General features: G+C 42.3%; 1 protein-coding gene across 1 annotated transcript; it reads right to left on the reverse strand.

Annotated features, from left to right (window-relative positions):
- Positions 1-15,221: 15,221 nt before the first annotated feature.
- LOC115191972 (uncharacterized) lies at positions 15,222-22,220 on the reverse strand. The gene is made up of 6 exons (XM_029750038.1): positions 22,030-22,220; positions 17,371-17,691; positions 16,706-17,008; positions 16,245-16,346; positions 16,078-16,133; positions 15,222-15,802 (listed from the first exon to the last, which is right to left on the reverse strand). The coding sequence occupies exons 1-6, from the start codon at positions 22,070-22,072 to the stop codon at positions 15,671-15,673; spliced, it is 957 nt and encodes a 318-aa protein (XP_029605898.1). The 5' UTR covers positions 22,073-22,220; the 3' UTR covers positions 15,222-15,670.
- Between the last annotated feature and the right edge of the window lie 3,925 nt (positions 22,221-26,145).

The following is a 26,145-nucleotide window of genomic DNA, read 5'->3' on the forward strand; positions in this document are numbered from 1 at the left end:
GAATACTTTCTGAAGGCACAATATCTAATATGCTGGACTGACAGGAAATTGGAATAAGGAAAATTATAGCAGCATATAAAGTAAAAGGATCTTAATATTATTAACGTTACATCTTTAATGTGTAAGGTACTAAATGTGTCAGTCACGCACAACATGGAAAGGAAAACGTAGGATGACCGCCCCAAGCATTCACCTACAGGAAAGTACTGCTGAAGGGAAAAACTGCTGCTTATATAGTGTGGGAGTGCTAATGAGCAGAGTGGGGACAGGTGTGGTGAGTGGCAAGGGAGGGGCGTAGCCAGAGTTAGTGGTGAGGACATGAGCCTTCACAAGGAAAAGGCTATACGAATGCTCCTGACCTGCAAACCAATATTTCATTTCAGAATTCGTTAAAATGAAGTTAGGGTTAGGGTAAAAAGTTAGGGCCAGTTTTAGATTTTAGTTAGTCATTTTGCAGGTCAGCAGGGTCCTTATAGTCTACCTGTTCACAACAGACATACCAGTTAACATTCCTTGGAAGCGTTGGCCCTCCTTTCCTTGAACAAATAACTATTTGTGATATTTACCTTACTTCTTTGACTTGCTGGCTTGCTAGGTAATCAATCCTCTGATGACATTGGAATGAGCAGGTATTTTTTTATATATATTTTTTATTTCACCTTTATTTAACCAGTAGGCTAATTGAGAACAAGTTCTCATTTGCAACTGCGACCTGGCCAAGATAAAGCAAAGCAGTTTGACACATACAACAACACAGAGTTACACATGGAATAAACAAACAGAGTAATTAATACAGTAGAAAAAGTCGATATATAGCATGTGCAAATGAGGTAGGATAAGGGAGGTAAGGCAACAAATAGGCCATGGTGGCGAAGTAATTACAATATAGCAATTAAACACTGGAATGCTAGAGGTGCAGAATATGAATGTGCAAGTAGAGATACTGGGGTGCAAAGGAGCAAGATAAATAAATAAATACAGTATGGGGATGAGGTAGTTGGATGGGCTATTTACAGATGGGCTATGTACAGGTGCAGTGATCTGTGAGCTGCTCTGACAGCTGGTGCTTAAAGCTAGTGAGGGAGATATGAGTCTCCAGCTTCAGTAATTTTTGCAGTTTGTTCCAGTCATTGGTAGCAGAGAACTGGAAGGAAAGGCGGCCAAAGGAAGAATTGGCTTTGGGGGTGACCAGTGAGATATACCTGCTGGAGCGTGTGCTACGGGTGGTTGCTGCTATGGTGACCAATGGTGTCGTCTGCGTAGAGGTGGATCAGAGAATCACCAGCAGCAAGAGCGACATCATTGATGTATACAGAGAAGAGAGTCAGCCCGAGAATTGAACCCTGTGGCACCCCCATAGAGACTGCCAGAGGTCCGGACAACAGGCCCTCCGATTTGACACACTGAACTCTATCAGAGAAGTAGTTGGTGAACCAGGCAAGGCAATCATTTGAGAAACCAAGGCTGTTGAGTCTGCCGATAAGAATGTGGTGATTGACAGAGTCGAAAGCCTTGGCCAGGTCGATGAGTACGGCTGCACAGTAATGTCTCTTATCGATGGCGGTTTTGAGATCGTTAGGACCTTGAGCGTGGCTGAGGTGCACCCATGACCAGCTCTGAAACCAGAGCTGGTCGTGGCAGTATCGGAAGATTTACATTTTGTTTACTGTCCTGCGGTGTATAATGATGTCATATTGTAGAGTCTGTCTTTAAGGTACAGTATAGGGAGTTATTCAGGCAGGATTATGGTCTTTCTATAGACTAGGAGAGAGAGAGCATGAGCTGTACTCTCCTTGATCTTCAAACCGTTTAGCAGTTTGCATGTGCTCTCATCGGTCAGTTTTTTTCCCCAAGGAGGAACTTTTCAGAGCAGTCACTTACACGTTGCATGCAATGTCTGCTTCCCACAACCACAACATGTTTTGTTCTTTAGCTCACTGACCACTAGACAAGTCTGTCATTGTGTCATCTGACACACTTCCCTATTTCTGCAGAATTAGTTTCAATAGAAGTCCAACCCCTCAGTTCATACCATGGAAAGAGGTCTGTCCATGATAGGGCATTGCTCTGCCTTCACATCTCAGTCAACCATACAGGTACTACAGCCCCTAGTTTTGTTGCTACTACTGCCCAGCTTTGTGGTCATGTGCTGCAAAGAGGGACGTAGGTAAATTACAGTTAGACGTACACGGAGGGCAAGTGTCCGTAACATGCATGTCAAATCTCTCCAGACTCAAAGTTGAGGAGAGATTGACAGCGCCACTATTGGTCTTTGTGCAAGGTATTGATGTGTTGAAGGTACCGAACTGGCTGTTCAAGCAGTTGGCACACAGCTTGGACACTTATCAGTACAACACAAGACATATAACCAGAGGTCTCTTCACAGTCTCCAGGTCCAGAACAGAGGCTGGGAAACGCACAGAATTAAGTAGAGCCATGACTACATGGAACTCTCTGCCACCCCAGGTAACTCAAGCTAGCAATAAAGCCAGATAAAAAAAGATGATAAAAGAACACCTTACTGCACAAAGAGACTGTGAAGAGACACAGCCATTTTATATATCTTGTATTGTAATTTGCACTGTATTATGTACATGTATTAGACCTAGATATTGTGTGTATGTACTGATATGTAGGCTATGTACAGTGTATTTCAGTCCTTGCCTAATAATATTCTGTACTATGTATTATGTCATGTTTCATTTGGGCCCCAGGAAGAGTAGCTGATGCTTTTGCAAATAAATACCAATATAATGGTGATCTTGACCAAATACCCAGGATGTTTCTGCCACCATTAGAGCGGTTTGCGTTAATGATTGCACTTAATCTTTCAGACGATAATATTCAACACTGCCACACTTTCGTCCAATTCAGTGTGGAAAGGTATCTCGTGAATCTAGTTACTTATATTTACCCTTTTCAGTTTGTCCTCTTACACAGTTTATCCTCGTCTTTTGTAATGTTCAGCCCCCCCACCCACCAAACACACTATCACGAAACACTTCGATAGCAGGAGGGGTGAAGCCATGCGCAGGAGACTGAGGTCCGTGAAACACACGTTTAATCAATCCTTGAAAAAAATGCAGCAACAAGGCAGGGTGCACAATAATACAAAAGGAGATCAGCTCCAAAATACTAAGGGATGGTACGCAGCCCGGCAACCCTCAAACACGCAGCGTAATAAGGAAATTACAATATTCCCCTTCGTGCCCAAAAGGCATGACACATAAACAATCCCACACAAATCCCCAAACGAAACAGACAAACTAAATACCCCACTAATTAACTAACACAGAACAGGTGCAGACCTAAACAGACATAACCAAAAGACACAGAAACATAGATCGGTGGCAGCTAGTAGGCCGGCGACGACGACCGTGGAGAGGCGCCACCTTCTGTGGACGTTGTGACACACACAACATAAATGACTATAACTTCAGCTTGTGTTTATAAATAACTTATCTGGCTGCCAAAAGACAGAATGTCTGGAAATCCATCCCACTCCCCCATTTTCATGGCGGTCCTCCCTGTTTAGGCCAGATGTGAAATCTATGAGTTTCGCACAGCAGAAGTCCCTAATTTCCGCTAAGACTCCACCATGGGTAAGAGACAAATAAAGCACTTAGCATATCCTCAAAAACTCATATTCTATACACTTTAACGCTACTTTATTTGGCACTAGGCCTACTCTGAATCCCACATCTAGTTTCAACAGGTTTTTGGTGTTTGTCACCTTGGCCGTGTGGTTGATGATATCAGTCAGAGATGGTGTATTTCTCCCTGCCCCCATTATCTATCATCTCTGTTGCTCTGCAGCCCCACCACATCCTGTCTAGCTTAGAGACAGGGACCCTCACTACACATCTCAGTAAATTAAATAAACATCATTCATCATACCCTTCAAATCTTTCAATTAGTTTATGAGCATTTCATCCAATTAAGATGCTATTGGTGAGCTTGTCATTGTGTATTTCACAAGAACAGGAAGATAGTTTAGAGCCTGAACACATCTCAAACAATAAGACCCCATCTCTCTGCCCTCCTGTATGTGCATAGCAGCCACACACTTTCCAGTTCTGGCTAAGCTTGGCAAATCATTATTACCACACGAATCAAGCACTTCAAAATGTTTTTCAATGGCTAAAGCGTTTTTTATGATAATGATTGTCTCCACATAGCAACGTTTCATACTCTTAAATGCCTTATTGATGGAGCTCTCTATATGTCTCTCTTTTTCTCTCTGTCTCTTTCTCTGTCTCTTTCCTCAAAGTGAGAGGAGGGGCCATATAATGTTAAAATGTCATCATACAGCTAGAAAGTCTATTCAGTGCACATTGTAAAATCTTTGTTATTTAGCAGACCCTTTTATTCAAAGTGACTTACAGTCATGTGTGCATACATTTTACGTACGGCTGGTCTCGTGAATCAAACCCACTGTCCTGGGGTTGCAAGGGCCACACTGTACCAATGAGCTATGGAAGATTATGCTCCCCCGAGTACTAACAGAGGGACACTTTGATAACAGGTCACAGTTAGAAGCCGTCCTGTTGCCTCTGACCACAGAACAACAGCCGTCATTATCTGTTCTGTTCATTTCCCTTTCTGTTCAGGTAAAACTACGTTGAGGTTAAAGGTTAGGCACAGGAGTCCTTAATTTGACTAGCTTACTTGCACAGAATTGGCTGATAGAGGTTATTTTGGAATGATTGTGATACTGTATCAGAGGATGCTGGTGGGAGGAACAATAGCAGGACGGGCTCGTTGTAAAGGCTGGAATGGAATCAATGGAACGGTATCAAACATATGTAAACCACATGTTTGACTCCATTCCAGGGATTCCATTCCAGCCTTTACAATGAGCCCATCCTCCAATAGCTCCTCCCACCAGCCTCCACTGTACTGTATGTGGTTATCTTACCTACTTTAGTTGAATGCACTGATTGTAAGTCACTCTTGATAAAAGTGTCTACAAATTGTGGGTGCAGGGGACTGAGAGCATGGTTTGTGGTGTCAGCTCTCTTGCTTGAGAGACGCTGTGCAGAGATAGAGGGCGGTACCACATCTCCCATATAAGCAAGTGAGAATGACAGTAACTGACCCATAGATACACTGGAATAACCTCTTCCAATTTCAAAACACACACTATCACACTAGATGAACCACAACAACCTTTGAATAACACCTTGAAAAGTTTTTTTCTAAGTGTCTTTAGGATTTACAACAGTTTATTCTACTGTATATGTCAAGTCATATTACAGTTAAACAATAACACACAATTTTACTATTACTGTATTGCAATGAAGAATGAGTCAGAGACCGGTACAGCTATATGCAAATATGATATTGATGATACATTCAGCACTGTATGTGCTGATAAATTATTCATTTAAACGTTAAAGCACTTGATGAACTCTTTGCCAAGTCCAATTTCAACCCTCCACACAGCTTGTTTATCCCACCCACCACTAGCAAGAACAATCTTCTAGTAAAGGTTGTTTCACCTGGCCGAGTTAGCCAATGCCTCCACACAGATCTTTGGTTACCTCCCCACAGGCCCCACCACAATCTGGCTGCTCCTCCCAAAAAATCATTCCTCAGGCAAATGTTTTCTTTGTTCTTTGCCCTAAATCAGGGAGATTCCAAATATTGTTTTTAGCAGTGTTGTGTTACTATCCCACTGGTCTTCAATTTTAACCCCCCTACTTTCAGGATTGTGTCGAGGCACAGATCTGAGAACTAGTACCGAAACATTTCTGCAGCATTGAAGTTCAACAAGAACACAGTGGCCTCCATCATTCTTAAATGGAAGAAGTTTGGAACCACCAAAACACTTCCTCGAGCTGGCCGCCCGACCAAACTGAGCAATCGGGGGAGAAGGGCCTTGGTCACCTCCCTGACCAAGTACCTGATGACCACTCTGACAGAGCTCCGGAGTTCCTTTGTTGAGATGGGAGAACCTTTCAGAAGGAAAACTGTCTCTGCAGCCACTCCTCGGTAAAAGGCTGCTTGTAGTTTGCCAAAAGGCATCTAAAAGGACTCTCTGACCATGAGAAACAAGATTCTCTGGTCTGATGAAAACAAGATTGAACTCTTTGGCCCGAATGCCAAATGTCATGTCTGGAGGAAACTTGGCACCATCCCTACGGTGAAGCATGGTGGTGGCAGCATCATGCTGTGGGGATGCTTTTCAGCGGCAGGGACTGGGAGACTAGTTTGGATCGAGGGAAAGATTAACGGAGCAAAGTACAGAGATATCCTTGATGAAAACCTTCTCCGGAGCACTCAGGACCTCAGACTGGGGCGAAGGTTCACCTTCCAACAGGACAACGACCCTAAGCACACATCCAAGACAACGCAGGAGTGGCTTCGGGACGAGTCACTGAATCTCCTTGAGTGGCCCAGCCATAGCCCGGACTTGAACCCGATTGAACATCTCTTTAGAGACCTGAAAATTGCTGTGCAGCGACGCTCCCCATCCAACCTGACAGAACTTTCCAATTTCGGTTAAACCCTGCACATCATTACCACATGGTGCCAGGAAACATAGAAAGCACTTTGGAATGGTATGGCTAATGCTTTTTTATTCATCCAACATGGTGTGCTCGTTGTTAACCCAAGACAGCAAGATAATAAATGCCATGTCAGACACTATTAGTAAAATGTCAACCGTTTTGTGCAAACAGTATTCATGTAGTGAGGCAGTCTTCTTTGACTTTGCATACATGTTTTATTATATTCTCCTTTGACAGAGAACAGAGGGATGTTTTATCAGGTGAGGTTAACTACAGTTAAACCTAGTGTGATAAAGGAACAGAAAAACCAAGATGTAGGTGAAAATACACTGTGACCAATACTCTTAAAGTCTGAGAAAGTCACATGCAGACCTGAAATAGAAAGGAGGAGTGGGGGTAAAGGAGATTGACAGCATGGTTTGTGGCGTAAGCTATTTAGCGTAAGAGAAGCTGTGCAGAGCTGGAGAAGGTACCACATCTCTCCTATAAGCAAGTGAGACTGAGAGTGACTGACCCATATAGGCTACTGACTACAAAGAGAACAGACAGAAGCGGTAACCACACGCTTTGGTGAGAAAGAAGCTCATTTCTACACAGCATGCAATCGCACGCATACGCACACGCATGCACATACACATACACACCAACGATACTATGGGGATGATGAAGGTGTTGATGGAATCCATGTGGGTTGACATGTTCATTTTGATCAAATCTAATTTTATTTGTCACATGCGCTGAATTAAACAGGTGTAGAACTTACAGTGAAATACTTACAAGCCCTTAACCAACAATGCAGTTAAGAAAATACCTAAAAAAAAGTAAGATATAAGAATAACAAATAATTAAAGAGCAGCATTAAATAACAAAAGCGGGGCTATATACATGGGGTACCGGTACAGAGTCAATGTCAATGTGCGGGGGCGCCGGTGTCAATGCAAATAGTCTGGTTAGCCATTTGATTAGCTCTTTTGTGTTCTTTTGGATGTTGTATTACATTTCTAATGCACTGCAATATTTTTGTAGCTAAGCGAAGGCTTATCCTACTCTCTGAACTGCATTACATTTTTCAAGATCAATGCATGCGTTGTCAATGTAAGAATTGTAGATCGATGTGTTTTCAAATAGGCCACATATAAGATTCAAGTGTTACAGTTGTACAGCAGTCCCGACGATACTCTGTCTAAACATTAGTAATCCTCGATTGCAATACAGTTTTGGAAACCTTTGAAAATGTACTTTCAAATCATCAATAAATAATTTTCAAAAACAAAAAGGATGCCTCAGCCATATTACACTAACTCTTTGTCTAAGAGTTGTTGTAACTCTGGACATAACATAAGGATATTGGACAGAAAAGGAGTAGACTAGCCATCATGGGCTAGGTTACCGGTTGCATTCCTATCAGCAGATTCATTCCTCTTTCCACTGCTGTCATAAAGACATCCTCTTGTTCATCCTATCTGAGAATAGGCCTGTCTATGACATTTTATGACACTCATATTTACAGAGAGAGAGACAGAGGATGTGAGAGAGAGAGCAAGGGTGGTGGTGTGTGTGGGCAGAGCAAACTTGGTGATTTGGAGACCCTAGGCAGAGGCCCCTGCCCATGTCTATTTAAACACAATCATGGCTACTGAACGAAGGGCTGTTTGGAACCAGCTCTTTTAGGTGAACCAAGCAAAATGAAAAGCCTAACTGAAAATCCTTTTCCTGACCGATTTGTTCGTCAAAAGCTATTTGCGGCCCAGAAAAAAAGGTCAGTTGTTTTAAAATACACTGCTCAAAAAAATAAAGGGAACACTAAAATAACACATCCTAGATTTGAATGAATGAAATCATTTTATTAAATACTTTTTTCTTTACATAGTTGAATGTGCTGACAACAAAATCACACAAAAATAATCAATGGAAATCCAATTTATCAACCCATGGAGGTCTGGATTTGGAGTCACACTCAAAATTAAAGTGGAAAACCACACTACAGGCTGATCCAACTTTGATGTAATGTCCTTAAAACAAGTCAAAATGAGGCTCAGTAGTGTGTGTGGCCTCCACGTGCCTGTATGACCTCCCTACAACGCCTGGGCATGCTCCTGATGAGGTGGCGGATGGTCTCCTGAGGGATCTCCTACCAGACCTGGACTAAAGCATCCGCCAACTTCTGGACAGTCTGTGGTGCAACGTGGCGTTGGTGGATGGAGCGAGACATGATGTCCCAGATGTGCTCAATTGGATTCAGGTCTGGGGAACGTGCGGGCCAGTCCATAGCATCAATGCCTTCCTCTTGCAGGAACTGCTGACACACTCCAGCCACATGAGGTCTAGCATTGTCTTGCATTAGGAGGAACCCAGGGCCAAGCGCACCAGCATATGGTCTCACAAGGGGTCTGAGGATCTCATCTCGGTACCTAATGGCAGTCAGGCTACCTCTGGCGAGCACATGGAGGGCTGTGCGTCCCCCCCAAAGAAATGCCACCCCACACCATGACTGACCCACTGCCAAACTGGTATGTTGCAGTCAGCAGAACGTTCTCCACGGCATCTCCAGACTCTGTCACGTCTGTCACATGTGCTCAGTGTGAACCTGCTTTCATCTGTGAAGAGCACAGGGCGCCAGTGGCGAATTTGCCAATCTTGGTGTTCTCTGGCAAATGCCAAACGTCCTGCACGGTGTTGGGCTGTAAGCACAACTCCCACCTGCGGACGTCGGGCCCTCATACCACCCTCATGGAGTCTGTTTCTGACCGTTTGAGCAGACCCATGCACATTTGTGGCCTGCTGGAGGTCATTTTGCAGGGCTCTGGCAGTGCTCCTCCTGCTCCTCCTTGGACAAAGGCGGAGGTAGCGGTCCTGCTGCTGGGTTGTTGCCCTCCTACGGCCTCCTCCACGTCTCCTGATGTACTGGCCTATCTCCTGGTAGCGCCTCCATGCTCTGGACACTTCGCTGACAGACACAGCAAACCTTCTTGCCACAGCTCGCATTGATGTGGCATCCTGGATGAGCTGCACTACCTGAGCCACTTGTGTGGGTTGTAGACTCCGTCTCATGCTACCACTAGAGTGAAAGCACCGCCAGCATTCAAAAGTGACCAAAACATCAGCCAGGAAGCATGCGAACTGAGAAGTGGTCTGTGGTCACCACCTGCAGAACCACTCCTTTATTGGGGGTGTCTTGCTAATTGCCTATAATTTCCACCTGTTGTCTATTCCATTTGCACAACAGCATGTGAAATTTGTTGTCAATCAGTGTTGCTTCCTAAGTGGACAGTTTGATTTCACAGAAGTGTGATTCACTTGGAGTTACATTGTGTTGTTTAAGTGTTTCCTTTTATTTTTTTGAGCAGTGTGTTTAGGTCCTTTATAATTTCTATCTTCCCCCTTTCAGTCGGTCACTCAGTATAACATACTATGGGGAATTAACGGCCAACCATAGTCACCTGGGGTGAGAGTACTCGTCCCGCTAGATGTTGCAAGTTTTGGGTCTTAGTATCGGTTGTGTTTGCTAAAACCCCACTACTTTCTGCTCTGCTTGTGTAGCCAGGTAAGAGTAAGCTCAAAAGGATAACCAGGTGAGTTTGAACCTCCGGCCATACCTGAAGGCATGTGGTTTCACAATGAAAATTAAAGATACTCAGGAGTGCTGTTCTGTTTGCCGTGGGTAAAAACACACTCAGGAGGATTTGGCTCCTAACAGTTTGTCTCCGGCTGCATTCAACTTCCATTGAGCGTTGGGCTGACTTTGTGAGAGAGATTGGGGCTGCTGGCAAAGGGTCTTCTGGTGAAGCGACCTCGGGAATGAGGTTGTCTGAGGCCGGGAGAGAGCAGAGACGAGGGGGGGCTCATTTGCATACCACCGATGGATGGAAAGCTGCTGAGTTGCTTTGCTCCAGAGGCTATCAAGTGGGCTAATCCTAGCGCTTCCGAATAAACAGTGCCGGTTCTTGGAGGATTAGCTGGACAAAGTGTACCAGGCGGCCCGGTCTTTGAATGTGATCACAATGCTGCAGATGTATCATATTGATTTGCTGCAAGAGTTGAATAAGAACATAGATGTGGGGTTTTCATGGACCAGGTATTGTCCTGCAGAGTAATCATGACAGAAGCATCCTTACTGGTGTTGGATTTGAAATTGTTGGATTCTTGCTACACTAGAGTTAATGATTACATTTATTTAACTAGGCAAGTCAGTTAAGAACAAATTCTTATTTTCAATGACCGCCTAGGAACATTGAAAATAACTGCCTTGTTCAGGGGCAGAATGACAGATGTTTACCTTGTCAGCTCAGGGATTCAATCTTGCAACCTTTCGGTTACTAGTCCAATGCTCTAACCACTAGCCTACCTGCCACCCCACATGTATGAGGAATGTATATGATTGGGTTAATGGAAGTTGGATAAGAAGTATGGGTGTGGAAAGTTACTGAGTGAGGAAAAAGGCAATCACCTCTTTGCGATCACTGATAAGTTTGGATAGCTGTAGCTTAGGGAGGAGTGAGGAACGTGGGCCAAGGTCAGGTCGGGCGAAGTGGCAAGGAACAGTTTTATTACACACATCACTTAACTTCCTGCCTATTAATCGAGGTGTGTTGGTTGTCTGGAGGTGCAAGGAGGAGACTTGGCCTAATGAGAAGTTATAAATAATTGTGCTGTTGGAAACATGTCTTTGTCTTTTCAGCTGATGGACCCAGTGGTTGAATAAACTTGGATTTAGCTTTTCCTAGTTGTCTGTGGGTCTTTTACACTGTTTGTCAGAACAGTTGGTGTTGTCGGCAGGATTCACCACGATTTGCAATCGAACTAGAGAGTCCGAATCTGTAGAGCAGGTGCCAAAAAATAAGGTAGGCACAGTTCCTACCCGTTACCACGCATTCTGACATCTTGGGGAGATGAGTCGTAGGATGAATATAAATTATAGGATACAAATCTAGAAAGCCTGAGTTTGTTCAGAAGTCCCATTGTATTATGACCGGTCGTAGAATAAGGGTAAGTCCCGAACAGGGTGGTACCTGTGGAGAGTAAATCCATAGTGGGGTGGTTTCTTGGCCAGACCCATAAGGTGGTGAAAGCACAGCCGAGGTGGCAGCGAGGCCGTAGAGTGTGTGTGTGTATGGATAAATTGTCATGCTTGTCTACTAGTACGATAGGTTGTAGGGAACCTGTCCATGTAGAAGGACAAAGGTAGGAAGTGTGTTCAGTAGAGAATAGGAGATTTCTGAGGAATATCTATGCTTGAAGAAGAAACATTGTCAGTGAGAGGGAATGTGAATGGTAATAGAAGTCTGGAGGAGAGCCTCATCCATGATTGGAAGGGCAGTAGCAATAAAAAGAGATTGGTTTAGGCCCTATTAGGGGCGGGGAACTGTGACCGATTTGGTGGCAATAGGAGAACAACTGAGTAATTGTGGGTACAAGTGTTGTCAGGAACAGTGGTATTTACATTCAGAGACTGAGCTAAAACCCCTTTCCGTGTTGCTCATTAATTGTCCACAAATCGCCTGTGGTGAATTGACAGACACTACAATGGTCTGTCAACCATCACCAAAATTGTACGGACAAATTACAAAGATTATTAAGAGCTGATGCTGTTACTACTAAACGCCAAGTTAATAATAACTAAGATGGCTTCTGGAGGCCAGGAGAAGGTGGAGTAGAGAGGGAAAATGTTACCAAGGCACTAGAGGCACTAAAAAAAGCATATGAACAGCACGAAAAAACCCAAATAAGTGGTGGGGAAAATTTGCTAAATTGGTACACATTATCCCTTGGATGGAAAGTTTAAATCCAGCCAAGAGTGTATGGATGCAATAAAGAGCTGCGAGGTAAAATGGAGCAGGCAGTAGACAAGAGGCAACGAAAAAAAATTGGTATATCCAAAGGCCGTTGCATAGATTAGATGAACAGAAGCAAGAAATGGCTAATGTGATAGAAAATAGTCACAAACTAAACCAGGAATTAGAGACAGCCCTTGAGGATAGACAAAAGCAAATAAACTAATGGTTGCACTTCAACAGTATCAAAATACATGTGGAAGAGTATATGCAATTGCCACCCCTCCAACGCTCGCCCAATGCTAAAAGGTGAAACAGGTCACATCTGGTGGGACACCATTATACCCCTCTGTTAAGGAAGAAAGGGAGTGAAGGAGGAAAAGGAGTGATATGGATTGCGAAATGCCGAGAACGAGCACATTACCAGCCCGGACATAGTAGTACCGGACTGGATAGTGGATCAGCAAGATCTAGGTAATCATAGAGAAGTACACCCAGTAAGAATGCAGTTGACCCTGGTGACATATTATCCGGGACAAATAGTACCAGGGGAGGACAACCCTGTTCCCAATGACGCACATCCCCAAGTACGGATCGAAATTCAGCATTACCATCAACCACTGAGCATGAGCGAGATGCGTACTATTATGAAAGAAGTGCCTGATCCGGTAAAGGAGGGACAGGAATTTATCAGTTTCTTGAGGAAACAGGGTTGATTTCTGGATTCCATGCTGGAGATTACGTTCATGTTGTACACTTGCTTTTGCCACGGGCCATGTGTAAGGTTCTGCTTTTCTTTTCTTAGTCAACCTTGTTCTTTTTCTTTGTGTTCTTGAACATAGCCCTGTTTCTTTGTGTTCTGGAACGTAGCCCTGTCTTTCATTTTTGTTCATTGATTTCACCTGTGTTCGTTTCTCACCTGGTCTCATCAGCTCCCTATTTAGTTCAGTTCTTTCTGTTTGTATGGTTGTGAGGTAATGTCTGTTTTTGAATGCCTACCTGTGTTTGACCTTTGCCTGCGACCACGATTCCTGCCTTCTGTGAAGGCTTAATAAACATCTGCCGCGCCCTGCGTATTGAATCTACAACTTTTTCTTCCTGAGTATTCATTACACCATGTTGCCAACACTGACACAGGGATATCGAACGTCGTCTTGGTCCTTCGGACGCAAAGCGTGTGACCCAGCGACAGCAGATGATGAAATTGAGGGATTCTTAACTACAGTTGTATGTATATACACTACCGTTCAGAATTTCGGGGTCACTTATTTCCTTGTTTTTGAAAGAAAAGCAAATCTGTCAATTTAAATAACATCAAATTAACCTGTTTAGGATAGGGGGCAGTATTTTCACGGCCGGAAAAAAAACGTACCCGATTTAATCTGGTTATTACTCCTGCCCAGAAACTAGAATATGCATATAATTAGTATATGTGGATAGAAAACACCCTAAAGTTTCTAAAACTGTTTGAATGGTGTCTGTGAGTATAACAGAACTCATATGGCAGGCTAAAACCTGAGAAGATTCCATACAGGAAGTGCCCTCTCTGAACATTTCTTGGCCTTCTATAGACTCTTTATCGAAAATAGAGGATCTCTGCTGTAACATGACATTTTCTAAGGCTCCCATAGGCTCTCAGAAGGCGCCAGAATGTGAAATGATGTCTCTGCAGTCCCTGGGCGAAAAACAGTAGGTCTTTTGGAAAGTGGTCATTCTGAGAACAATGACACGGGCACGCGCGTGCATGTGAAGAAATTTTCTATTTTCAGTGTTTGAACGAAAACAAGGTCTCCCGGTCGGAATATTATCGCTATTTTACGAGAAAAATCACATAAAAATTGATTTTAAACAGCGTTTGACATGCTTCAAAGTACGGTAATGGAATATTTTGACATTTTTTGTCACGATACGCGCCGGCGCGTCACCCTTCGGATAGTGTCTTGAACGCACGAACAAAACGCAGCTATTTGGATATAACTATGGATTATTTTGAACCAAAACAACATTGGGTGTTGAAGTAGAAGTCCTGGGAGTGCATTCTGACGAAGAACAGCAAAGGTAATCCAATTTTTCTTATAGTAAATCTGAGTTTGGTGAGTGCCAAACTTGGTGGGTGTCAAAATAGCTAGCCTGTGATGGCCGAGCTATCTACTCAGAATATTGCAAAATGTGCTTTCACCAAAAAGCTATTTTAAAATCGGACACCGCGATTGCATAAAGGAGTTCTGTATCTATAATTCTTAAAATAATTGTATGTTTTTTGTGAACGTTTATCGTGAGTAATTTAGTTAATTCACCGGAAGTTTTCGGTGGGTATGCTAGTTCTGAACGTCACATGCTAATGTAAAAAGCTGGTTTTTGATATAAATATGAACTTGATTGAACAAAACATGCATGTATGGTATAACATAATGTCCTAGGAGTGTCATCTGATGAAGATCATCAAAGGTTAGTGCTGCATTTAGCTGTCTTCTGGGTTTTTGTGACATCATATGCTAGCTTGAAAAATGGGTGTCTGATTATTTCTGGCTGGGTACTCTGCTGACATAATCTAATGTTTTGCTTTCGTTGTAAAGCCTTTTTGAAATCGGACAGTGTGGTTAGATTAACTAGAGTCTTGTCTTTAAAATGCTGTAAAATAGTCATATGTTTGAGAAATTGAAGTAATAGCATTTCTAAGGTATTTGAATAACGCGCCACAGGATTCCACTGGCTGTTACGTAGGTGGGACGATTTGGTGCCACCTACCCAAGAGAGGTTAATGCAGCTGGTGGCCACACCAGATACTGTTACTTTTGACCCCCCTTTGTTCAGGGACACATTATTCCATTTCTGTTAGTCACATGTCTGTGGAACTTGTTCAGTTTATGTCTCAGTTGTTGAATCTTATGTTCATACAAATATCTGCACATGTTAAGTTTGCTGAAAATAAACACAGTTGACAGTGAGAGGACGTTTCCTTTTATGCTGAGTTTAACACTGGCAATGAAAGGTATAAATGTGAGAGCTGTACAAAATCTGTGTTTTTTGGGGGAAATGTAATTTGCCCTGCTGGAGCACCAGGTCAACATTGTGGATGACAATTGTTTGGACTTTATCAACAATTAAATTATCAAGCACATTTCTTGCAAAGTAAAATACAACACTGTGAAAAATACACATTAAAAATGACAGTAAAGACATACAAAATATTTAACACTGTCAGACTGGTATGGTTGCCTACCTATAGCACCATGCCAACGTGAAACATGTAGGACCAATGCTGTTGTTGGTCTGGCCCCTCACCGGAGACCAATCCAACATGGCTAAGTCTACCAGGGGCCCAAGCCCCCTCCGGCGTAGCTCTCAGGGTCATTGAGACACACAAGCCTCTAAACCACTCCAAGGTCACAGCTTTGAGAGAGGAGTGATTGAATCCAGTCTTGTCTGAACAGAAGGTAAGATTCTGACATCTGTGTACAAAACAGACTCTTCTGGTGAACAGACTCCTCCTGTGCCAGATACCGGTATATCCCCAACCTGTAAAGCCAGCACATAACCAAATAGAAATAGAAGCCTGTAATTCAATAAGATCCAACCATTTGCAAACTGTGCTTGTTATTGTGTATTCGGTATTTTCACATTGGCTGGTATGTTATACAAGTCAACAACAAGTGACCACTTCCTTCCTAAATGTGTACAGTATATGTGTGTGTCTGTTCACAAATACAGAAGTTGCATAGAAAACCAAGTAGCATAAAGTGCATGCACATATATACACAGTACATACACACATTCATACACATAGACCTTACCAATCTATGAAAGTTCACATCAGCATACTGTTGGTCTTCTTCTCTTTGCATGCCGGCTGCATTGAAATAAAGGGAAAATGCATAATATTACACGATTACCTATGTTCTGTGTTTGTTGCCTTCAGGTTGCTCTGTATGATGTGAACTGTAACACTGATTGTACTTACCTCCGCATGTTCTTATTTTAACTGCCCAGAATATACCACCACTTATTATCCCAACTGCTAACAATGTGACCAGTACGATTGCGACAGGATTGGGACCAGACTCTGTCAGGAGTAAAATGCAGCTGTTCAAATCCATGCCATGTGCTTTAGTCAATACTAATGAATGACATTGGTGAAGGTATTATAAGGTAGGCTACACGGCTCATAGGCAAATAAATACAAAAATCAGCTTGCTGTAGTACAGAAGTTCAAATAAATTCAATATGATAATATGCATGTTGAGGGATTTTGTAAAAACTGCCCTAAGGTTTTAAAGTTAAAAATACAATTGGTTATTTTTCCCCTTACTGTCCTACAATATAAGTTGTTAGTGAGGAAACGAAGGGCAGACACTGTCTGGGTGTTGGCTCCCACTGTTCCACAAAAAGAAAAAAACAATACTATATGCAGTGTTGACATACCTGTGAGGGCAGAGCGTGAGGACAATTGAGGGCAGAGTGTTTCAATGTTGAGTGGAGTTGGTTTTGAGTCAGCAGGGTTGGAAGCCTCACAGCTGTAGGTGTCAATGTTTATTTTGTTTAACTCCAGAGGGAGAGAGAGATTGGCGAGAAGATCAGGGCTGCTGGTCTGGTTGAATATCTTCTCTCTTCTGTACCAGGACAAGATCACCTCTCTCCCGTTCTTCACAGTGCACACCAATGAACAGCTCACTTTTTCAAATGGACTGTCCACTGAGTGACTGATGTGAGGAGCAGACACTGAGGCTGGGATAGCAGAATGATTAAGCAGTGACTCAATGACAAACAGAGATTTAAAATAAAGTGTGTTTAAAGTAAGAAATAAGATGTCATAAATGAGATGTAAACATATATGAAGAAGTAGGATACTTATTATGAGAACATGTGGAAGACTCATGAGGCAGACTCAAAATAAATTTTACAGTGTAAATGTTGTGAATTGCCTGGGTTGTTTGAGATCTGCCATGGTAAATGTTAGCTTAAAAACAAGTAACTCTAAATACAAAGGTCTTTCTTAATCTTCATTGAAAACAACTCTGTGAGATAGGTGACAGACTAAATGACAGAATGAAAAAAAGTAAAGTAAAAAAAAGATGCCAGCCACGCACCATAGACAGTTAGATTTGCAATCTCAGATGAAGTCTCTGTATTGATGATTACTATTTTATAAAGTCCAGAGTCGTTGATGGTGAGGTTTCTGATGGTGAGAGATCCAGTCTGAGTATCCAGCTTCAGTCTGTCTTTGAACTTCTTACTGTAGTTCATTGTAACCATACCAGCATTCAGCAGAGCTATGTTATCAAATGAATCTGAACGATTTAATTGGAAAGACCATAATATAATAGTGCCACTAGGTAGTTCAGTAAGTCCAGTCGGTAAAGTTACTTTCATTCCCTCTTTTCCAGACACATTTACAGCATCAATCAGATCTGAAAGGAAGAAATAAAACATAGGCTACTGGCAATAGTTACATCAATACAAGACATTAACAGGAAGTCAAGCACATGATAGACTAGGCTTAATTTATTTGTACTTTTACCTATGTACATTTTTGTTTTTATTGTCTTTGTATTATTATTATTTTTATAAATCCATTGAGTTGTAGTTATGGCTACTAGGTGTAGCCTAGTTCACATGTCTAACTTGTGAACATTAAATAAGACTATTTTACCTTTATTTAACCCAGAGCTGCCAACTCTCACACATTGGCCGTGAGACACACATTCATTTCACTCTCTTCATACGCTTTCACGGCACACCTATTACAGGGCTGCCAAGTTTTAAAAAAGGTTGGAGTGCGGTCTGCTATGTGAATTTCATTGCCCCCTGGTACAATCCCTAGAAGGGGACGGGGGTCCCCCCTCAACACCCACAGGGAGATTTTACTGTTTTAAAGCAAATTTACTGCAATTCTACGTATTTTGACATGGCTTAGGCCTATGGCCAGGGTAGAAAATTAGGTGTATTCAGGATGATTTGAACATTAAATAAACACTCCAAATTTGACAACTTTGTTACTTTGAGATTTTTGGAGGATGAAATGTAAAGTATGCTAATATTTTGTAGGTGGTTTGACACTTTATTCAGACAGTAGTGAAATGAGATGGGGAGACAGGGATTGATCCCTGTTCTCAAGTGGAAAGTTGTACGTGATATATGCCGGGGAGTGTTACCACTACACTAATGCTCTGCGCAATACATTTTATTGGTTGATGGCAGTTGGTAACCAAATCATAGATTGCAGTATGCTAGTCCATAGACTGCTTTCAAGGTAAGGACAGAAACATTGTATATTTTGTATTTTGGGTGAACTATCTATTTAAAATAGGTCTGGAAGAAAATACTGCTTGCTCTCCAGGAGGGTTGCCCCCCCTGGGCTTTTTCCCAAGTGCTGTGTGTTTGAAAATGTTCTTATTATAACAATTCATTTCTCAAAATCACCCAACCTTCAAGTGAAATCAAACTAATATCAATATTCAGGTGGTTTATGTTTACTAGTTGAACATCCTTGACATCATCTTACTCTACATAGACAAAATATAATGTGTTTATGAGATGTGTCTCCCTACCATCACTGCCTTACGTGTGCACAATACTAAAATGTTAAAATTATATGTGATTCCTGGAGCATTTGCTATCCTATGCTTATTTGAATTATTCAAAACTGTCCATGAATGGCTGCAAAAAGACATAGCCTCATATAAGTCATTTTCAAAGACACAAGTAGGCATATCAGATTTCAACTAAGTGATTACACTGACAAAATTGTGAAGAAGTGGAATAATCAAATAAGTGTGGGGAATAACAGTAGTGTTCTTGCTGATAAGTCAAGCACTGTAATTACTGTATATTTTAGCCCATTGTTAAGAATGAGAACTGTTCCACTGATCAGACTAAAAGTAAATAGCTAATTGAATCTCCTGAAGACTAGATGACAAAAATCTGCCCCTACACCCTAACCAAATTATTTGTCTAGTTATTGTCCCCCCCCTCTAGAATATAATTTACCCTTTTGGGTTCACAACCTGTTTGACAAAATTATTTTCATAGTTACAAATCAGGTCACCCTACCAAACTTCCCTGCTAAAACCTATTTAAGGGTATGTCTGTCTGTCTTTTCATTGTCACAGTCTAAAAGCCAATCACCAAAAGAGCGGACTAACGCAAGTGTGGATGAAATCTTCTTTAGTACGTACTGTCTGTAGTGTCTTAGCTCTTATTACTAATGGATTTAATAAGAAAGACTCTGAATACAATGAAGTGAACTGGAGCTTCACATTTACTAAACCTAGTTTGTACAAGAATAACATAGAGCAACACTGCACATGACCAAGGACACGTCACGATCTGAACCTCTATCGTCGTCCTGTCTTGCCACAGCACTGTGAACCGCCACACATTGAAGCATATGATGAGTCAAGTTATCTAAGGGATCAAGGGGATTGGATGGAAGAATAAACACCCCTCAAGATTAGAGTGGAGCTGAATGGAGGGAGAGAACCATCTCTGCTGAGTTTATAGAACTCTAAAAAAGAGTAGCATGGTACCACTGTTTTATATATGTTGTCAACAAAATGAGGTGGTTGTTACTCCAGTCCATATTGCAGAATGCAGCATTTTGACAGCATGTACAAAAGTTGATTTAATCCACACTAGTCTCCTCCTTTGGTGATTGTCGTTTAGGCTGTGACAACGTAAAGGCAGCAGACAGACCTACCTACAGTGTAAGTTTTATTCTAGGGTGGGGACAAAAATGATTTGGTTCGAGTGTAGGGGAAGACTTATGTAATCTTGTCTTCTGGAGATTTTGTTATTTATTTACTTTTAGTCTGATCAGTGGAACAATTCTCATTCTTAACAATGGGCAAACATGTTGTTTCATTACTGTGCTTGACTTATCAGCAAGAACACTACTGTTATTCCCCACACTTATTTGATTATTCTACTTCTTCAGAATTTTGCCACTGTAATCACATATTTGAAATCTGATATGCCTACTTGTGTCTTTGAAAATGAATTATATGAGGATATGTTATCCATTCATGGACAGTTTTTAATAAGAAGAGGGTGAAAATCAACAAAGACCTCTCTCTTACAATCATCTCTGCTGTGTACAATGACAAGGGCCCATATGAGTGTGTCTGTCATAATCGGACTGTTAAAGATGGATGTTCTGGGTAAGTTGAACATACATGATGAAACTTTACATTTTGAATGTTGACTGGGTACAAGAACTATGACTACTTTACTCACGGGTAGATTTGAAGAGTTTACTTCCAAAACACTATATCCATCAGTTTTTTTCATTAGAAATGATTGGTTATGGGTACCTTTATGTGTGTGTAAAATATTACAGTTCTCAGATTTCTTTGGTCCATAGATGTGCATACATTTTCTGTTGTTCTTGCAAAATGCTGCATATCCATTTTTAAGCTGGAATGGAATGTTCGTATCCTGTATATTTGACAGTGATATGTGATTTGTTTCTTAGGTCTGTCTTTATGTAGTGTTGTGGTGTCTCTCTTGTCGTGATGTGTGTTTTGTCCTATATTTGTTTTTTATTTTAAAATATTTAATCCCAGCCCCCGTCCCCGCAGGAGGCCTTTTGACTTTTGGTAGGCCGTCATTGCAAATAAGAATTTGTTAGCATTAACTGACTTGCCTAGTTAAATAAAGGTTAAATAAAACTATTATATAAGCATTGGCTATTAAATGCTCCAGGAATCAAGTATAATTTTGGACATTTTAGTATTGTGCACATGCTAAGCAGAGATAGTACAGTGACTCATAAACACATATTTTGTCGATGTAGAGTAAGATGACGTCAAGGATGTTCAACTAGTAAACATAAACCACCTGAATATTGATATTCATTTGATTTTTCTTGAAGGTTGGATGATTTTGAGAAATTAATTGTTATAACAAGAACATTTTCAAACACACAGCACTTCAGGGGAGGCCAACCCAGCAAGCAGGATTTTCTTCCAGCCCTATTTTAAAGAGTTAGTTCACCCAAATTACAGAATTTTTGTGGAGTTCACTTGAAAGCAGTCTATGGATAAGGAGACTGCAATCTATGATTTGGTTCCCCACTGCCATCAACCATGAATATTAAAAATGTACTTTACATTTCATCTCCCAAAAATCTCAAAGTAACAAACGCTTCGAGTTTTGAGTGTTAATTTAATTTTCAAAGCTGACCTGTTTATTTTTTTTTACCCTGGTCATATGCCTAAGTCATGTCAAACACGTAGAATTGCAGGAAATTAGCTTTAAAAAAGTACAATTATCATCTAGGGGTTGTGCCAGGGGGCAATGAAATTCACATTGCAAATCTCACTCCAAGCTTTCTTTTTTACATTTTTATTATTTAACCTTTATTTAACTAGGCAAGTCAGTTAAAAACAAATTATTATTTACAAACCCGGCCAATTGTGCACCGGTCTATGGGACTCCCAATCACGGGCGGTTGTGAGACAGCCTGGATTTGAACCAGGGTGTCTGTAGTGATGCCTCAAGCACTGAGATGCAGTGCCTTAGACTGCTTCACCACTCTGGAGCGAAAAGTTGGCAGTCCGGATTTAACCAGATTTACAATAAGGACATGACCAAAAAGCGATTGTGAAATTCTAACAATTTGTTTCTGCAGCATTTTCCACATAGCACTTTTGCAATAATATTGCATATTCACATAAATTACACAAGTCATGTAACATGATAGTAGCCTACTTTTGTAAATGACTCTCAGTTTGACAAGACAGACTTACCACTTTTGAGAAAGAGTAATATCCATAGAATGAATCTTATCATTTTTCTTTTCAATAGGGTGCTCAGATTAAGTGTAATTCACTCTACGTTCTCCCACCCATTGTGCCGCATCTCTCTCTCTCTCTTTCTCTCTTTCGCATTGCGTGCCCCGTCTCTATTCCTCTATCTCTCTTTCACACATTGTGCTCTCTCTCTCTCTCTCTCTCTCTCTCTCTCTCTCTCTCTCTCTCATTGCGTGCCCCGTCTCTAGTCCTCTTTCTCTCTTTCACATTGCGTGCCCCGTCTCTATTCCTCTTTCTCTCTTTCACATATTGTGTGCTCTCTCTCTCTCTCTCTCTCTCTCTCTCTCGTTGTGTGCCCCGTCTCTATTCCTCTTTCTCTCTTTCACATATTGTGTGCTCTCTCTCTCTCTCTCTCTCTCTCTCTCTCTCTCTCTCTCTCTCTCTCTCTCTCTCTCTCGTTGTGTGCCCCGTCTCTATTCCTCTTTCTCTCTTTCACACATTGTGTGCTCTCTCTCTCTCTCTCTCTATCAGGAAAACATGTTAGAGAAAGTGGGGAGTGTCCCTTGTAATTTTTGTGAATTAAATTATATTCGCAGGACTTTTTTGGCATGGAAAACATATGTTTACGTTGCCAAAGCAAGTGAAATAGATAAATAAAGTGAAATAAACAATAAAAAATAAACAGTGAACATTACACTCACAAAAGTTCAAAAGGAATAGAGACATTTAAAATGTCATATCATTGCTATATACAATGTTGTAACAATGTGCAAATAGTTCAAGTACAAACATAAATACGGGTTGTCTTCACAACGTTGTTTGTTCTTCACAATCTTGCTGCTGTGATGGCAACCTGTACTGTTTCAACCAATAGACATGTGAGTTTCTCAAAATTGGATTTGTTTAGAATGCTCTGTGGGTCTGTTTAATCTGAGGGACATATGTGTTTCTAATATGGTCATACATTTGGCAGGAGGTTAGCAAGTGCAGCTCAGTTTCCACCAAATTGTGTGGGCAGTGGGCACATAGCCTGTCTTCTCTTGAGAGCCAGGTCTATATTCAGAGCCATATCCCTGTAATGCGTAGAGAATATCTTATATCAAGTGTTATTGAAGTGTTGTGGTTGCAGGTTCACTTGTCACATCGAAAGCCTTTTCTTTTGGGGTGTTGCTATAAGCCACCAAGTGCTAACAGTCAGTATCTAAATAATATGTGTGAAATGCTTGATAGTGTATGTGATGTAAACAGAGAGGTCTACTTTCTTGGGGACCTGAATATTGACTGGTTTTCATCAAGCTGTCCGCTCAAGAGGAAGCCTCTCACTGTAAGCAGTGCCTGTAATCTGGTTCAGGTTATTAATCAACCTACCAGGGTGTTTACAATCACGACAGGGACAAGATCATCCACATGTATCGATCACATTTTTACTAATACTGTAGAACTTTGTTCTAAAGCTGTATCTGTACCCTTTTTATGGGGCGGCAGGTACTGTTCCTAGGCTACCATTGTAAAAAATAATTTGTTCTTAACTGACTTGCCTAGTTGAAAAAAGGTAAAAAAGAAATACAAATAAAATTGGATGCAGTGATCACAATATAGTGGCTATATCCAAGAAAGCTTAAGTTCCAAAAGCTGGGCCTATAATGGTGTATAATAATAAGAGATTATACAAAATATTTTGCTTTGACTCTGATGTGGATGATGTTAAAAATATATCTTGGTCTGATTTGATTAATGAGGAGCATCCAGATGCTGCACTTGATGCATTTATGAAATTGCTTCTTCCAATTATTGATAAACATGCACCTGTTAAGAAACTGACTGTTAATCGACGAGCGCCTTATGCTGGAAATGCGGGGAAAACTCAGGAAAAGTAACATACAAAAACAGGTGTGCAACAGAGGGCTCTGGGTGAGAATGGTGCCGGCTTACCTGGGGTAATGCCAGAGTGCCCTGCCTGCTGCCTCGACCCCCAGAGAAACCAACCCGGCACCGACCGGCAGTGTGACCTCTGCGGCCACAGGTGGTGCACGTGACGGAACCTCCTCCGGTCTCCCTGGGCATCGGAGCGGTGGTGCTGGGGGATGGAACCGACAGACCCCGCTCTGTACCTCCGCGAGTAGCCAGCAGGTTATTCAGCCGAATGGACAGGTCCACCAGCTGGTCAAAGGTGAGGGTGGTGTCCCTGCAGGCCAACTCCCGATGGACGTCCTCGCGCAAACTGCAGCGATAGTGGTTGATCAGGGCCCTGTCGTTCCATCCCGCGCCGGCAGCCAGGGTCCAAAAGTCCATTGCGAACTCCTGGGTGCTCCTCGTCCCCTGCCTCAGATGGAAGAAACGTTCACCTGCCGCTCTACCCTCAGGCGGGTGTTTGAAGACTGCCCGGAAGCGGCGGGTGAAATCCTCGAAATGGTCCAGCGCCGCATCTCCTTCTCCCCACACGGCGTTGGCCCACTCCAGGGCTTTGCCCAAGAGGCACGAAACGAGGGCGGATACCATCTCACAGCCCGAAGGAGCCGGGTGGGCGGTTGCCAGGTATAGGTCCAGCTGCAATAGGAAACCCTGGCAGCGTGCAGCCATCCCATCGTACTTCCGGGGAAGGGCGAGACGAATCCCACTGGGACCGGGTGCAGGGGGGGGGGGGGGGGAGTAGTGGAGACCCCGGTTGTGCTGGTGGAGGCGCTGGAGGAACTCCCTGTCCCTCCCAGCGGTCCATGGTTTGGACCGCCAAGATGGTGGAGCATCGCCGCGCGCTCCTCGACCCCTATACCTGCTGACTCCATATTCAGGGTGTGGAATTCTGTAAGAGGTGCGTAACTGGCTGCAGGGAAGTCAGGCACAGGACAGCAGAACTGGGTAACAACCAGAGCAGTTTAATGAGGCAAAACAAACTGCACCCAGAACAACAAAATACGGGTTGAAATAACCCGTAGCAAACCAGTCTGGAGTGCACATACACTTTACAACAAACAATTTCACACACAGACATGGGGCGAACAGAGGGTTATATGCACGTCAAGTAATGAGGGCATGTAAACCAGGTGTGCAGGAAAACAAGACAAAACAAATGGAAAATGAAAGGTGGATCGGCGATGGCTAGAATACCGGTGATGTCGACCGCCGAACGCCGCCTGAACAAGGAGAGGAACCGACTTTGGCGGAAGTCGTGACAAGTTTAGTCACATAATTGCTCAATTTGAAGTAAGTCAGACTTATTAGCCACTCATTTTGCCACATTTCTTTCACCATCACGGTTGACAACTCCCTTGTGTCCTCCTCCCAGAGTGCTAAGAACCTTGGCGTGACCCTGGACAACACCCTGTCGTTCTCCACTAACATCAAGGCGGTGACCCGATCCTGTAGGTTCATGCTCTACAACATTCGCAGAGTACGACCCTGCCTCACACAGGAAGCGGCGCAGGTCCTAGTCCAGGCACTTGTCATCTCCCGTCTGGATTACTGCAACTCGCAGCTTGAAAAATGGGTGTCTGATTATTTCTGGCTGGGTACTCTGCTGACATAATCTAATGTTTTGCTTTCGTTGTAAAGCCTTTTTGAAATCGGACAGTGTGGTTTGATTAACGAGAGTCTTGACTTTAAAATGGTGTAAAATAGTCATATGTTTGATAGCAAATTAATGGAATCGAACGTTCACAGAGCCTGTTTTGACACAAAAAATGGCACAAAAAAAATGTATCCCTTTTTATTTTACCACTACAATCTGTTTGTCGGACAAAACAGGAAAAAAAAAACTTGTGTAGAAAGTAAACATCCGCACCTCGATGAGAAATTAGGGAAAAAATAAAAACTTCAGACTATTTCTGGTCTAGAGATCGATGACAAAAAGGCTCGCTACACAGACTTCCATTACTACAAAGAGCAGACTCCCCTGATTAAAATGGTGCCGACTTGACTTGAAAAAAATCTAAGTATACACAGTGAGATATTTGGCGAAATAGACCGGCATGCCTCTCCATAGCTGTAAGGGGTGCGTACTGGCGGCAGAGAAGTCAGGCGCAGGAGAGTAAAAACTGTGTTTACAACGGCGCAGTTTAATAATAAAAACCACCGGAAACAGAACAATCAAACAATGGGTACAAAACCCATCGCACA

The sequence above is a fragment of the Salmo trutta genome, chromosome 4 (genome assembly GCF_901001165.1).
Source record: "Salmo trutta chromosome 4, fSalTru1.1, whole genome shotgun sequence".
In the NCBI taxonomy this organism is placed as follows: domain Eukaryota; kingdom Metazoa; phylum Chordata; class Actinopteri; order Salmoniformes; family Salmonidae; genus Salmo; species Salmo trutta.

What these genes read in the sequence shown, in the direction of transcription:
- LOC115191972 (XM_029750038.1), bottom strand. Translation starts at nt 22,072, where the DNA reads ATGATAAGATTCATTCTATGGATATTACTCTTTCTCAAAAGTG. An exon ending in ATTACTCTTTCTCAAAAGTG is followed by an intron (nt 17,692 to 22,029) that starts GTAAGTCTGTCT and finishes TCTTCCTTTCAG; the next exon opens with ATCTGATTGATGCTGTAAAT. An exon ending in TAAAATAAGAACATGCGGAG is followed by an intron (nt 16,134 to 16,244) that starts GTAAGTACAATC and finishes ATTTCAATGCAG; the next exon opens with CCGGCATGCAAAGAGAAGAA.